This window comes from Lepisosteus oculatus, chromosome 1, assembly GCF_040954835.1.
Source record: "Lepisosteus oculatus isolate fLepOcu1 chromosome 1, fLepOcu1.hap2, whole genome shotgun sequence".
NCBI lineage: Eukaryota > Metazoa > Chordata > Actinopteri > Semionotiformes > Lepisosteidae > Lepisosteus > Lepisosteus oculatus.
The window spans coordinates 75,510,063-75,525,915 of record NC_090696.1 but is presented as its reverse complement, the minus strand read 5'-3'; the positions used below and the strand labels follow the sequence as shown (position 1 = coordinate 75,525,915).

Here is a 15,853-nt window from a genome sequence, read left to right as displayed (position 1 = left end):
TAAAACGCTTCATTTACAAAGAATTCACTTCCACCTATCTTTGAGGAAAAAGTTCTTCTTTTATTGGGGAGGTTTGTGGTCAGCAAGCTGAATGTTGTGTCAGTTCTGTTCCTTTGGAGGCAGTTCTGCTGTGTGCTTTATGGTGAGAACCGTAAAAAATTAAACTTTTTGCCAACAATGTGCAGAAAACTCTTGGAAGAGTGGGCGAGTGCAGTTCTGTCTGTATCCTGTGGGAAGTGGTGCATGCTGGGATGTCTGCGATCTGTCATGCGGCGCAGCTGTCCGTCTGATTTTTTTTTTGGGCTCTTTTCTGACCCGTGCTGTCCATTTGTACGACATTGTGTTTCATAAAGCTGCCTCCCCCTTTCCACTCGCTGCTGGCCACTGTGGGGTGGGGTGACCGTTTGGCTGGCCTGTCATTGGTTCGTCCTCTTTGCAAGCCAAGTATGGCCTGTCGCTGGCTGTCATGTTACCTTTACCCTGGAAAGCAGTGGGACCAGTGAGGTGGTGGGGGGGGGGGGGGCTGGCCATGTGACTCCTGCCCCAGGAGGCCTTGACTGATGTGGATACGCCAGCTGACGGGCCTCACAGCCGATGGCTGGAGCAGCGTCGCGTGCCTGCCAGACTTCCTGTGTGCTCTCATGCTGGTGCGTGCTGCAGCAGGGAATATCTGCAGGGCCCGGGATCAGACGCCGGCTGTGGAAGGTGCTGTGAGAGAGTGCCTGTTTATTGTCATTAATGGAATTTTCCATAAGCGAGAGATTTGTGGCACTTTGCGTTTCGCTGTGGGTAACTGTTCTTAGATGGAATGGCATGTCAGAAACGGTCTGCAGATATCTCATTTACTTTGGCCTCCTAGTACGTTTTTTGTTTCAGCCATCTGCTTCCTAAGTACAACCCCCCATTCCCAGAGCTCTGGGAACACTCGACAGCAGCCAGAGATGGGACAGGGTCTTGGTGTTGTTTGTCCAAGATTATTTGGGTTGTACATTAACTGTGCTTAACGACTGTTGTGTTCTGGGGAATGGGGCAGGACCATACCTGGGTTGCTGGGTTTGTCTGACCTTTTAAAACAAACAGCACAGTCCAAGCTGAGGTGCCCCATGACTTCACAGGCTCCTTCTGCTGTCTTTTAAGCTCTGCTGCTCAGGCTGACAGAACATTTGGGTTCGGTTCTCACAGCGAGAGAGAAGCTGCCCACTGTGAGAGACAGGAAGCGAGTGCAGAATATTGTGAGTTCGTTGTGAATGCTTTCTGGGGCACTAAACAGATTTCATGTTGCTTTTCCTTTCTGTGCAAGTTATTTTAAACTGTTTTTTTTAGCTACGGACGGCGTCCTAAAGTGCTTTAAAGAGATTTTTAGTATCCAGTATGTTCTTATTTTGTGCGGATGTTGGGAAGGCTGTTGAATACAGTTTGAAGCATGCCTGGGTCTTTCCCTTTATAATCCTGAAAAAAGGAACCAGGGACATTGCTTCTGAGGACCATCAAGAATTAGCCAAATTTAGCATGAAACTGGAGCGCACTGATTGAAAAGAAGTTTCAGTTTCGCAGTGATGTATTTTAGAGCAAGAGCAAAAATTTGTCTTGTATGTTAAGGCTTTTGCAGATTGGTCTTTATAGTCTGCATGAAACATTTCTTGCCATTTTTACAAGGTGGGGGGAAGGAGTGTGTCACTGCCTTCATCCACTCGTGCCTGTAGTAAGAAATACGACCTCAAGGTAGGGGTGAGCTCTTGACTCATTCATGCATCGCAGAGTCTCTCTGCCTGGTCCTGGACAGCTCCGGTCTGACACTCTAGATCTACTAAAGATTTGGCCAGTTACGCAGAGAGCTGAAGGAGGCTTTGGCTCTTGAGGGCTGAAGAGTGTTTACAGATTTGCTCCAGGTAATCCCTAAATTTCTGAATGTAACAAACAGCTGGCTTGGCCAAACGCACAAAGACGATGAGTGGTTTCTAGAAACTGATATGCCCTGCCGACCTACAAAACCTGCTAGACTCATTAGCTGAATTTGAACAAGCTGTTACATTTTATTTCCACCATGTATGCGTCTTCTGTATCGATCTCAATCACTGACAGCCCAGCTTCTTCATTTATCTGTCTCCGGGTCGTGAGGATCATTTAAAGCTTCTGACGTGTTTGTTAATCCTATGCATGTGTAGCTCTCGCCCGTTAATGGATTCACGTAGTGTTAAATGCACTGTCTTGTGTTGCGTCTTTTACCTGCCTGTAAAGCAAATGTCCCATCAGGGGCCTTGAAGGGATCGCGACAGTGGCTCACCAGGACAGCGTTTAAAGATTCCTGGAGACTTGCCTGCTGCTGCACTCCAGACACTGAAAGGACACGCTGTACCTCGCACTCCAAGAGCAGCAGGGCATCAGTCACTGGAAGAAGCTAGAATGCAGTTGGTTGTACCCGTATTCGCAGACAAACAAGACCGCAGCGCGAATGCTGCAGTAAATATAGGCTAGCGGGCTGGACCCAGTGGAAAAGTAGGTGAGAAGTCAGCCGGTCAGTGTGTGCATGGGGTCGGTGGGCAGGGCAGGCGGAGGGGAGGAGTTGGTTAGCCTGAGAGCTGGTATTGTGTAACTGTGCAGTTCTTTCTTCACCTCCGCCCTCCCCTTGATGTCTCAAGGTGCCTCGGTAGGCTGGACCAGGGTCCAGCAGCTGCAGAGCTAGCCTAAGAAGTCCACCGCTGCCTGGTACTGTGCGTTTCGGTTTTTCTGTGCTGCCCAGTGTGGTCGTCCAGCGGGGCTCCTGCGCAAGGTCAGCAGCACTCAGCTTCTGTTGGGGGTCTCCTAAAGGTTCACGAGAAACGGGTCGCTCGCTGTGAAACACAGCTGAAACGCACTCTGTGCCCTGCTCATCCTGTTCAGTAAGTGCGATAGGCACTGAATTACAATCATCTTGTGGTAAATAGCAACCTGTGGACCACCATTTTAACCTGAACTTTCCCCTCTGGACAGGTGCTTTTTTGTTGAGGAGAGTGCAGGGCTCATTCTTGAACAAACAGGGTTTGAATTGGCTGCACATGTAGTGGGTTGAAGGAGGTGAAACTCAATGTTGGTCTGATGTCTGTGCTGCAGGCATGGTTTTGGCTTGCCAGGGAATGTGTGTTACGCATAATGCTTACAATCTGTGATGTTCATCAAGAGCACCGAGTGATAGAGGGAGAGGATGTGCTGGACAGTGAGAACTTGTCTTCGACATTGTGGCTGGGCTGCTTGTTCCCAACTGTTCCTTGTTAAATAACCAAATGAGTTGCTGTGGATAAAAACAGCAGCCGACTACGTGAGTATAGTTATGACTGTTACTGATTAGCTAGCTCATGTTTCCATATGAAATTGCTGCTGTTATAGTCAGTAACAGATCACAGCACTTTTATTGTCCATAAGTAGTTGTTGTTGATTTGTAAAGATAATTGTCGCTGTGTATGTGTGTTGTCAGTTTTAAATTAAAGTTGGTTGCAAAACTTTGTGTTGTGCACGTTAGTACATAACGGTACTTGAAAAAGCCAAATAGACAATCAAGGATTTTTTTTCTTCCCTCTAACACTATTGCTAAATGCATCGTTTTTGTGTAGTCTTAATATCCGTAATATTGAACTTGAACTGATATTCTATTAATATCCGTAATATTGAACTTGAACTGATATTCTATGTCATGATTACATTGTTTTAAATAGTCCATAAAGCTGTGTAAATGAGTATTGTTAAGGTCTGTTTAATGATATTTAATGATTATTTGTGGAAAACTAAAAACGGGGATTACTCTGGACATTCTGCTAAGAAATGTTTTTTTAAGTAATTATTAACCAGTGCTCACTGACAAGCTGTCTGCTTGAACATTGCTCATTTAGTAGGTTTCTAGCTGATGTGAATTTATTTTCCCCGGTGTTCAAAATACAAAGTTCAGGCACTTACGTGGCCTTTCTGATAGGCTGCACCTTGGCAGGGGAAAAAACGGTGATCTGTTCGTCTGAGTGTGCTGCCCTGGTATAACTGAATGGGACAGATGTGGTACTGTATTATTACATCTTCCATGAACCAGGTTTACCCCCCATCCCTGACCGTCACAGGAGAAAGCCTTAGGAATGTGACGGAGGCAAGATGACTTCACGCTTGACTGAGAGACTGAAAGGAAGCTGGTTCCTCAGTTTGCATTTTCAGTAACCGAATTCCCCTGTGGGGTTTCAATTGTGGGATGTTCTGGTGATCGTGCGGGCTTCCCGGTTCGCTCCCGGCGGCTTGTAAAAAAAAAAGAGCAACCTGGTTGAAACGCAGCCCTCACTCATGAGAAAATATCTGGGTTTCACGGTCACGTTGCCAGTTTTATTTTCTTTGAGGCGTCCCGGAGAGTCAGGAGCGGCCCTTCCGATGTGTAGAATCTGGCAGCCCACAGAAGCCATGAGCTGATTGCAGAAAACTCCTTCTCGATTTTGTAAGACGGCGGCGAAGAAAAAATGGAGTCAGAGTGGCTTCTGACCGAATGCCTCTGACGCCGGCTAAAGCAAAGACTGCCGTAACTGAAAGGGAGAATGTACACCTTAGAGTCTGTAGAATATACTGAGAATCCAAAGAATCTCATCATTCTGTGCCTGTATGTTTTTTAGAAAGACAAAGAACTTGTAGTTTTGACATCGGTGAATTGTTTTGATTTTTCTGCAGTGAGCGGTACACTTGAGACACGTTTGACCGTTTCGTAAGTCAAGTTAAGATCGCTTTATTGGCCCTGTACAATTTCTTGTATGAGGAATGTGTCTTTTCGCAGACCCCAGCTTGCTCTCCATGAGACACACAGACAGGAAGAGAAGCTGGGGGTCAGAGCGCAGGCTCAGCCATTTATACGGCGCCCCTGGAGCAGTTGGGGTGAAGGGCCTTGCTCAGGGGCCCGACAGAGTAGGATTCCTCTGCCGGCTGTGGGATTTGAACCGGCAACCTCCCAGCCACAGGCGCAGATCCTGAGCCACAGCGCCAATGAGCATGCGCTCTGGTGAAGACCAAGGAAAGGAGCCTCTGTGCTCCTGTTCTCAAGCCAGCAGCTCCCCCTTGCCAGGAGACGCCTTGTCTCTCGCCGCCTGGAGCGCTCCGCGTTGAGCTGCTGGCCGCGGGTCCCAGCATGATGCAGCGCCCGGTGGTGCTGGCCACAGTGGGTCTCCTGCAGGTCGGCACAGTGCGACCGCCCGGTGTGGTGTTGGTCAGGCCCTGAGACCTCACTTCCTGCCCTTGCTGAGGGCTCGTCCTGACGCGACGACCGCATCCCAGCAGGGCCTCGCCCCTCGCCTGGCTTGTGTGACCTCGGCTTGCTTGGAAGACGAGTGTGACCGGAGCCTCTGTCCCTAGAAAGATCTGTGGGATGAGCTGGGGTGACCAGGTGGCCTCTAGGGCTCTGAGCCCGGAGAACAGGCACGTGCTTGTCCAGACTCTGAGGAGAGGGACGGGGTCCCACCAGACCACCCCTGCAACCAGGCGCAAAGCATGAGCTGCAGATGTTGGTCTTGTTCCTCCCCGCGGGGGCGCAGCAGGCTAGGTGCATGCGTCTTTCACAACACATCGCTGATGCCTGGCGTCGGTCACCATAATCCATCGCCCAGGTCACGTCAGCCCGGCTGAAGGTCAGCGCGCCCTCAGCAGAAGTTTCAGGCCTCATCTTCCTGATGGTCACTCCGGTGCCGCCTTCGAACGGCAGGTTGCTTCTCGTCTCGTCGCGTGGTCTGTGGACTTTGAGGGCTGAAGGGCTGTTTTTCTGCTTCCCTCCCTCCATTGCAGACGGTGAACGATGCAAGCTCACGAGTTGCTGAGGCAGCTGCGCGTCCCGGAGCTGGGAGAGCTGAGGCAGTATGTCCGCAGCCTGCCGACAAACACCCTGATGGGCTTCGGGGCCTTCGCTGCCGTCACCACGTACTGGTATGCCACGCGCCCCAGAGCCCTGAAGCCGCCCTGCGACCTGTCCCTGCAGTCTGTGGAAATAGAGGTGAGTTTCCATCGGGGGCTGGGAACTCTGGTTTGAGCTGATCCCAGGTGTTGTGGAGTTTTACCGTCATTCCTTTTAGTCTCTTTTTCCATCTGCACCTAACGATCTCACGCTGTGTCCTCTCAAAATTCAAATTCAAATTTAATCTGGGGGATACATTGTTGTTTTTCTTGTGTGGCCCCGGCTTTAGAAACACTGAGCTGCTCCAAGCAACTTCTGTCAAGGAGTAATAAAAATGTTTCTGTTTGAAAGCAAAAGTACATTTTATAAAGCTCTTCTTCAGTTGTGCTGTGTTTGTAGCTCTTCTGACATGCAGGACGGGTGTCGGTACTACTGTAATTCCCTTTTCGTTTTTATTTCTCGTTTTCTATGTGGGTTTTCCGCTTCATCAAGCGTTGTTACACAATATCCCCAGTCATTTCATTAGTCCTATAAATTCAACTTCAGCTTTGAAGTTCGAGTCTGAAACCTCTCAGGATTGGTCTTACCTGTTCTTGATTAAGGCCTGTGTTTTCGCTGTGCCCTGAGGGACATGGTGTCTTTAATATAGTCTAGTAACCAGATGCGTTGCTGTCTACACTCGGTTTCAAAAACATCAAATTTTAAAGCACCTATTATTGTGTTGCAAACAAAGGTTGGATTTCAGACGTAAATCCCAGTGTGTGAGATTATTAGTGCTTTAAGAATATGAGCCCTGATCTAGATGCTTGCGGTATCCGAGTTCAGAACAAACCTGGAGATCTGTGTTGTCTGCTGTAGGAGTTCCTTAATGTTGGTGTGTCCGTGGTCTAGATTGTCAGGTTTACCTGCATCACAGAAAGCCTGTGCACACAGCTTGACTCAAGCCAAGCAGGTAAATCTGAACAGTTATCAGCAAAGCCTTTCCTTCAGAGTACCTCCCTCAGATACACACACACAGATTTTTTTTAGCCCTCCATTGTGGCGAAAAGATCCTACACGTTCTGAACCTGTGGACACCAGCTAACTGTGCATCAGCTGTCTATCACATTCGTCCACATGTACTTTCCTTGTCAGAAGGAAAATTAGCCAATTTCCCTAGAAGCTAAACTGGTGAGCCCCCATTTTTTTAGTTTGCTAAACAAATTACTTTGTACACAAATCTGTATACAAATACGGCAACTGTAAAGAACAGAGATGTCGCCGTCTGGGGGCTTTCTGCTCAGTGCGAGGCGAGGACAGCATTTGAATTTCACCAAACGAAGTTCAGATTTGTTGAAACAAACACGTTAACAGGTTGAAATAACATTTAACCTCGTGCGCTGAAAAACCAAAATGCATCTGTTCGGCTGTACCTGTTGGCATACCCAAAAATAAAAACAAAAACCCGCTACCACGAGCATTTAAACCGATTTTATTACAATTGCTTTGACTGTGTGTTCATGTCAGACCTACAGAAGGCCCGTGTAGGGCACTGTACCATCAGAGTTCGGGGCTTTGGTTAAAGACCCGGGAGGAAGTTCTTAACCACCACTGGAGGTGTGTAGTTACACCCATCGTTAGTGCAGCTTAGTTTTTCCACATTTCTGTTGTAAACTCTAATTGCAGGTTTGGAGGGGTGTTGGATTACCTTTTTATTTTTTGTGGCATTCCACAAGGTCGAACGAGCGGATATGTAAAACATGACGTTTCCCACACTGGGTGGGAGCGCTCCCCCTGCAGGGAGGCCAGTGGGAACAGAGGGCTTGGGCCTGGTGCGTGGCCATGGGGGGGGGGGGTGTCACATGTCGCTGGTGCTATTCTCAGTCTTCCTGAGGAACAGGCATGTGATTCACAGAAGGTTGAGCGAGTGCAGAGACGCGCGGTCTAACTTGGGTCGCTTTCTGTAGGGGGAGAGAAGAAGAAAAAAACTTGGCACGCGCTGGTAGCATACAGCTGTTCTTGTAATCCGTGAAATGTGCCACAGTCCCGGCTGCATAACAGGGCCTCTCCGAGCCCTGACGTTGCAGTAGTCTGTTTCCAGTTGCTTGCCTGTTCCTGCAAGTGTGACTGCTGCTCGTTTGGGTAGCCCAGCTCGCAGATAAAGGAGACGTGGCGTTCGAACCTACAGTTTCTTTTCATGTTGTAAAGCCGAGAGGTCTGTCGAGACGTAGTGAGGAATGTTGTTCATGCCTGCTTTTAGGTGGGTTAGACGTCTGTTTACCAGCAGGACATCCTGTACATGGTAATTGAATTGACCATAAAAAGGCGTTCTGAGCTCAGCTACCATAATTTTACGCATTTTGAAAGCGACTGCTGTGCTCTTTGTTTGAAGTAGCTGTTCAAGCCCTTCGTAAACTTGAGTCTTTCATAAAACAGGAGACAAAGCACCCCTTTGAGAAGTGACCCTATCCTCCAGATATAAAGGCAGGTAATTATCAGAATACCTGCGCGTCTGCGGGAGTTTTCACTAGTCAGTGTAGTCAACTGTATGTTGAATATCGCTAGGGTTGTCAGCGTGGTACACACACAGTATACAATAGCGGTGTTCCAGGTCAAACAGGACTCTGGCAGGATTATCCTCCCTCAACTGTTGTGGTGTGACACACCTGTTAGTAGTAAAACCAGTTAGCCGAATCCTAAAACCCTCTGTTGATGTGGGACACGCTCTCCCACCGGCAGCACTATAGTGCTACTGCCTTATAGCCTTACAGCTTAAACCCTTCAGTTCAGAAACCCTTGGAAACTGCTGTCTTCTGACTGGTTAAATCAGTCGTCGATTCTCTTTGATCCTCAGCCTCAGGGCCGTGGTTCTGTGTGAACAGGAAGGATCCCCCTCTTCCGCAGTGACGGTCAAAGCAAAATAAAAACCTTCATCCTATTTCCTTTTTATTCTTCATCCCATTTGTTTATTTGATGGTTTAGCACTCCCTCTAGTGGTAGGGTGTGGTTCCCAGGCTGTTGATCTTCTCAGTCAAGTGAAATGAAGATCCCCTCTTTGGTAGTGTGTCAAAGTGAGCTTGGGCTTTTCGGATACTTGGAAAGCCCGGACTTTGGAATTTCCCTCGAGCCTTTTCAGATCAGGGGTGTTGTGGAAAACAAGGGGAACACTCGGAAGATTGAAAAGTTTGGGATAATTAATGGTTCTTGACATGTTTTTTTTTTTTAAAGGCAGTGGCTCCAGCTGTTTCTCGGTTAGCCGTTACAGAGTCCCTGCACAGCCCCTGAGGCAGTGCAGTGCCAGCTCTCCCACGCACAGCTGGTGTAGACGAGGCCGCCGTGTCGCCCCTCCTGCACGGAGGGACAGAGCTCTTCTGAGAAGCGCACAGTGCTGACAGTGGGGATAGCCGCCTCAGCCACACCAGCCTGAAGGGGCTCTATTGTTTGCTGTTGGAGGGGGCGGCCTGGTTCGCATGGAGAGAAAGTTGCTCTGGCCGTCGGCATCATAAAACAGTCATTCCTAAGTGTCAACAGGCATTTTTCTGTTTCTGTCGGGGTTTTTTTTTCAGCCACGCGTCTCTTGTCTAGATTTAAACCCCTTGTCTTCCCATTTTGTTTGTTCTGAAGTCCTTCTTTGTCAGTGACTGCCTCCCCAGACCGCGCACTAGGTCCCGTTCCTGAATGCAAGCTCCGATATGCGCCTCGCGTTGATAATTCAGCCTTGCGCTGGAGCCGAATAAAGTAGTTCAAGTAGGGAGCTGCGTCAGCATGTGTAGGCTGCAAAGGAACAAGTAAGGCTTTCTTCCCTGCTGGAAAGAAACACAATGTTCCCGCTGTGGAGCCTGCTTCAGGTGTGTGTAGTTAAGTCATTTGTTTTCTCACAGAACCTGTTTAAGGGGTAACTTACTCAGATTTTGATGGTCTTCTCCAAAAAGCCCCAGTGTTAAAGGTTAAGTAGAAAGAGCTTTGGCATGATGACCTGCTTTCCTGTGCTTGTGGACTTGGGCTGTCGTAGTGTTATAGTCTTGTGATGTTTGAGCAGGAGGTATTTCTAGAAAAAAGGAGAAATGGTCTGGCTTTTCTGACTCGAGAGTCAGAACTGGGACAGACAGGTGTTCATTGATAGGATAAAGCAAGGAAACAAAACAAAACATTACACAACATACAGAAATCAACTTTTCACTACATAGAAAACAAGAGATGTGCGTCCTGCAGGTCTCCAAGACTGACCAGAACAAGGTCCTCTCGCATGACGCAAGCAGGGTGAAGGTGTTCCCTCTCTCTGGTTTCTCTGTTTCTCTCTGTTCCTCTCTCAGGTTTGTGCTGTGTTCTACAGCTCTTGAAGACTCAGAGGGTTTACCAAGAAGTTAATGAACCAGAGTAAATCTCCAGAAAAAAAAAAACGCCTTTGTTAATCTGTGTTGATCTGGCCTGTAAAATCAGCTTGCAGCTAAGCAAACAGCTCAGAGGAAACCCAGGGCTTCCCCAGAGTTTCTCTTGAAGCCATGAGTAGAGCCTGACTCCGGAGTCCCAGATCTGTCTGGGGACCAGCCCTGGAGCAAATGATTGATTGTAATACTTATGTACATCCCCTTTAAAAGTGTTACATTCAGGATTGCATCGATCTTCAGAATGAGTCTTCCTTGGAAAGGGAAGACTGTGATAGTATTTCCTCAAGCTCAGCTTTCCTTCACACACACACACACACACACACACACACACACACACAGCTGAAATCTCCGTTCGTTCAGACGGTCCTGCTGGGAGAGCCGCTCCGTTACTGTTGTGGTAACGGCCGCCTTGTAACCACAGCAGCCCACTTCTAGAGCGCTCTTCTGCTTCCAGTTAGGAGCCGAGTGGAGGGAGCGCTCCTTTTTCAACCCACTGATCCACTGGCATCCTCCGTCGCGTGACGTTTCTTACTGAGCTCGCCGCCCCAGCACTCTCGGCTGCCCGGGCAGGGGCTGTTACTCGGGATGGTTGTTTCCTGAAAACAGCTCCTCTGACCTGTTCTTCCCAAGTGCTAGAGGTGCCCTGCGTTCAGAACTCAGTACACGGCCCTGCTGCTGTACCAGATAAGCACTTTTCAGGCTTGTGGCCTCTAGGAATGTACATCACTGCTTTGGGTGTACAGGGCTTCTCCTGAACCTCATCCCTTACACCCTCCTCCTGTTACAAGTCCTGCTGCTGTTCAGCGATCTGGGCAGCAAGCAGTGTTAAAAGGCAGCACAAAAATAACACTGGACACCATCCGCTACAACACAGGATTCAGGTTCTGTCAAATAAGCAACAAACATCCAGATCATGTCTTGAATATAATGATGCACAATCTGTCCCTGACTTTAAAAGCACGAGACTGGGGGGTCTTGCAATATGTGGGTATAACTGTGCAGCCAAATGGGTTTCCACCAGTTTTCTAGTGACAAGCGAACGTCTGATTTTCAGCACAGCTGATTTTCGCACAGCAAAAACGTGACCTTTCTCATCTCAAACAGAGGTGTTGGATTCTGCTGTTGTTTGAGGGAAAGTTTGAGTGACCAGTTCCTCCTTTATTTGCCCCAGGGCGGTGAATATGCCCGAAGATCAGTGCTGAGTGACAGTGGGAAGCTCATGTCCTTCTTCTACAGTGAAGCCAAGACCATGTATGAGATCTTTCAGAGGGGCGTCCGTGTATCAAGTAAGTACCACAGCCACGTAATAATCCTGATTTATAGACTGCCTGTTGTATCGAAAATATCCCAAAGCGCTGTAGAGAAAGCATGGGTCAGTAATCATTAAGAAAGATATAAAACAAATATCTCACTGCAAATCCGCCAGTGGAAAATGAGTTTTAAGGTGAGGTTTGAAAACAGACTCGGGGTGGGATCAGGATGGGACAGACCTCTGTGACCATTTTGCCAGTATTACCCATAGTTCCTTATTTGGCAACTGGAACAAATTGGGGGAGTAGAGATGGTTTATACGTAGAAAAGAGGAGAGAGATCCTTCAGGGCCTTTAAAAATAATTTTAAGGTTAATCCTGACTTCTACAGGGAGTATGAATACCAGAATGATTTTTTTGGGGCTTTGTCAAGGAACTCTGCCTCGGCTCCATCCATACTTGATTGGATTGTGCTACCGAGTTTTCTACATTAATACATTGTTTTTGTTTTTTTTATTTGATGTGGAGAAAAATGTTGCGTTTCTTTTTTCCATCAGTGTATATATGTTTTGCATTAAACATTTAGTTACAGTCTAAAATGATTTCTGCACAAGGTAAATTTCAGCGGTGGGTCATTTGAACTTTGCAGATGGTGTCATCAGCTGCACTGTTCCTGTTCCAGACCCTCCCTTACAGGGAGCCCTGGCTCGTGGGTAACGGGGGTGTAGGTGTGTGTGGGCAGCTGGGAGCTCGGAGCAGACAACCCATTCCAACACCAGTTCTGGGGGGGGGGGGTTGTTAGGCAAATGCCTGTTTTTAAAAAAAGTGCATTTACCCCAAAAATGATCATTTTCTTCAAAGATAATGGCCCCTGCCTGGGATCGAGAAAACCCAACCAGCCTTACGAGTGGCTGTCCTACCAGGAGGTAAGGCTCTCCATCCTCGTCTCTACGGTGGTGCTGGGCTGGTCCCATCCCCCGCGCTGGGAAGGAGCTAATGCAACATTGCAACGTCGCGTGCTTTGGTTAAATCCCCGTCATAAAGGACACTCTTCTTCTGCGTCGTAATAAGGAGCGGTCTTTTTCGAAGAGTTTCAGAACGCACCCCAAATGAAATGTTAGACCGGACAAAGGCGCTCTGCAGCGTTTTGTCCGCCCTGCGGAGAGGCTCGTTGGCCGTCACCCGCCCTCCCATGATGAGCCGTGCTCTTCCAGGGCAGAGAAGCGGGCAAGAAAGATGGCTGATGACCCCCTCCCACCTAGGTTACCACTGGTTCCATAACATTCCCTAACCGAGACGCTGCCAGTCTGTTAAAACCAGAAGCACCTGGTACTTGACCAGCTTCTTTCCTGGGGCTGTCGTCTTGCTTCACCTAAAGTCCTAGTTCTATGTGGACTGTCTTAATGACGTCTGTTGTCTTTTGTCTCGGAGTAGAATGTCTTACTGTATATGTAGAATGTTCTTACAGCACCAAGTACACCAGAGTAAATTCCTTGTACATGAAATGCGTTTGGCGAGTAAAGGCGATTCTGAATCTGATGACATCGCATACAATACTTGCACTGTGAAACAAGATCCACCAAGACAGAATTGTTTCAGTATGGCCAGTGTGAGACACCTGCTTCGGCTCAGTGGCCTTGTCATTGCAGATCATACTGGAAACTCCGGGCGCCTGTTCGTCAGTGACTGGGACCAGTGTTTTGCTCTGGGAGCAGGGTGTTCTGCTTTAGCACATGTGACTAGTGCCCATGTCATGTGGCTCTCCTGTGAGAAGGAGATGAAAGAGCCTACCCTTTTTCTTTGTTGTATGTCAGGTAGCGGACAGAGCAGAATGGCTTGGGTCTGGGTTACTCCACAGAGGTCTGTCGCCTACACCTGACCAGTTCATCGGAATATTTGCACAGAACAGACCAGAGGTAACGCATTGTCACCTTCAGCAGGATTTCACTGCAGATATTGTCCCAGATCTTGATTAGGCTTTGTATTTTAAATTGGTAACTGCGTTCATGTAGTTAGTGACAGGGACACTCTGCTGTAAAAAGGCCCCATAAAAACCAAGTCCCTGACTCTCTGTGGTCATTAAAAAGCCCAGGGCGTTTCTTGAAAAGAGTAGGGGTGTTACCCCCAATTTGGTGTCCTGGCAAAATATCCCCCTGGCTCCTAATAATTCCTGTCTATGAACTGAACTGTCCTCTTCCTCACTGGTTTGGCTCCAGCCTGGACTAAAGGTCAGGACTGTAGTTTAACCTCTTATTCAAAAGGCGTCACTCCCTACAGCACAGTGTTCCCCAGCCATCACACTGTGACATTGCCTTGGAAATTCTGGTCCAGAAGGGAGGAGCTCCCCCTGCTGGTCCACCAGTATCACCTACAGCAGTGACCTGGTTTTCCTCAGAGGTCTCCCATCCCAGTGCCGATCAGGCCCAGTCCTGCTTATCTTCTGAGACCTGAGGTCACATCAGCTTACAAGTTGGCAGTTGCAGTCTGTTGGTACAGAAACAGGGCACAGAAGTGGTTTAATAGCTAAGTGTTGTCTTGCATAAAGAGCTGGTACACTTTATTCATCCTTGTGCACGTGAAAGCTGTGGAGGCTGTTTTTTTGCAGTTTGTTGTGTTAACGCCATGTGTGCTTCCCTCTGTACAGTGGCTGATAGCTGAGCTGGCGTGTTACACTTACTCGATGGTGTCGGTGCCCCTGTACGACACTCTGGGAACTGAAGCCATAAAATACATCATTGAGAAAGGTAGGCTTGTGTCTTCGAGAACCTCTCCTGCCGGTTATCGTGGGCTGGAAACGGGACTTCCTCAGCGGGGGGCCTCGCAGTGCTTTCACATGTTTCTCAAACATTTGACTGATCTACCTCACCCGAGCAGCTCATCGTTAGGAGCTGCCCAGTCGTCTGAAGCCACACAGGCATGCACCCGCAGGTTGAGCTCTGCGATCCTGGGTTCGAGCAGGTTGTGATCAGGGGTCCCCGAGTGGTAGTGTAGCGAGGTGGAATTAGGTGGCCAGGGTGACGCGGCGAACCTGCAGGCCCGACTCTCAGAAAAGAGTCAGTTTTCGCCTGAGTGATGTCCCCTCAGGCATTTTGTAGTATCTCTGGAGGTTCATACAGAAACCTTGCTTATGGCTTAAATTAAAGCTAACAAAGTCACTGCATGTCTAAATGAGCCATTTTTTAAGGACAGTTTGGTTACCTCAAACTGTATCCTTTCTCTGTTAAAAGATGTTTTGCCTGGATAAATTGGGTCTTATCCTTGTAATTTGTACATGCAAAAAGACTTGCTGTGAAAACGAGTGCCAGTGAATCTGCTGACATTCTAGTGATTTGTGTCTTTTGATTTGCTTTGTTTTTCGGCCTGAAAGCATCCAAACTAATCTGATAACCCCCCCCCTGCCCGATTTTCAGCGACTATCTCCACGGTGATTTGCGACGTTGCCGACAAAGCCAGGCTCCTTCTCGACTGTGTCTCTGGGGCCGAACACCCTTTGAAAACCGTCATCCTCATGGAGGCCTTCGACGCGGAGCTGGTGGCACGAGGCCGGCAGTGTGGGGTGGAGATCCTCAGTCTGAAGGACGTGGAGGTCAGCTCCTGTGAAACCTCTACTTATTTCCAGTAACCTGGCTGAAAGGCACTCCGAAACCGTTTCCTGTCCTCCCATTTAAATGAGCAGACCTTCGCTTTCTTTTCTGTTTATCAATGGCTGCGGGTTATCCAAACTTCACAGCCAGTTTTCTCTGCAGTCATGGTAAACGACTGGTTTCCTGTTCTTTGGCTGCTCTCTACATATGAAAGGCTTTTTACTGGGCTGCTCTCTTGTCCTGGGCTATTAGAGGACTGTTCGGAGGCCTCCAGTCTGTGCATCCTGTTGTCCTGAATCTCGCCCGTAGGACTGTGAAACATGCGGATTTGAGCTCGATTTGACGCTGCAGTAAGCTAAGCCCCTCCTGTCAGTCCCCTTGTCATGCATTGTTGTCCTCTCTTCGTGTGTCCTAGGCTCTTGGACGGGCAAACCTGAAGAAGCCAGTGGTGAGTAGCGTTTGAGTGAAGTGGTTACATTTTCTCTGGAACTCCTCCAGGAGCAGGAAGTTGAAACGCGGCGCAGTACGGCTCGCGACAAAGTGACAGCTTTGCTCTCTCGTTTTGCGGCTTCTTTCAGCCCCCGAAGCCCGATGACTTGGCGGTCATTTGCTTCACCAGCGGAACCACGGGTGAGAGATCTGTGTTGCACCTTGTCCGGTTAATACAGGATTGAATGGACAGCGATACTGAGAGAACATCACTCTGCGCAGGCGCGTGCGAGATTCTGGAGTGGGAAATGTGGGCATCGCGGCTGTCATTGCTCTCAAGTTTGG

General features: G+C 48.5%; 1 protein-coding gene across 8 annotated transcripts in view; it reads left to right on the top strand.

Moving 5' to 3' along the window:
* The window catches only part of acsl1a (acyl-CoA synthetase long chain family member 1a), a 37,922-nt gene that overhangs the window by 10,173 nt on the left and 11,896 nt on the right, over positions 1-15,853 (top strand). For 2 of the 8 annotated variants that reach the window (XM_069193089.1, XM_069193109.1), the window contains exons 1-9: positions 1,087-1,232; positions 5,773-5,977; positions 11,417-11,531; positions 12,357-12,421; positions 13,310-13,411; positions 14,140-14,239; positions 14,906-15,081; positions 15,495-15,527; positions 15,658-15,709. In XM_069193089.1, coding sequence (XP_069049190.1) covers positions 5,783-5,977; positions 11,417-11,531; positions 12,357-12,421; positions 13,310-13,411; positions 14,140-14,239; positions 14,906-15,081; positions 15,495-15,527; positions 15,658-15,709 — 838 coding nt within the window. In that variant the 5' untranslated portion in view covers positions 1,087-1,232; positions 5,773-5,782. The other 6 variants (XM_069193101.1, XM_069193123.1, XM_069193097.1 and 3 more) reach the window with 6 other exon arrangements.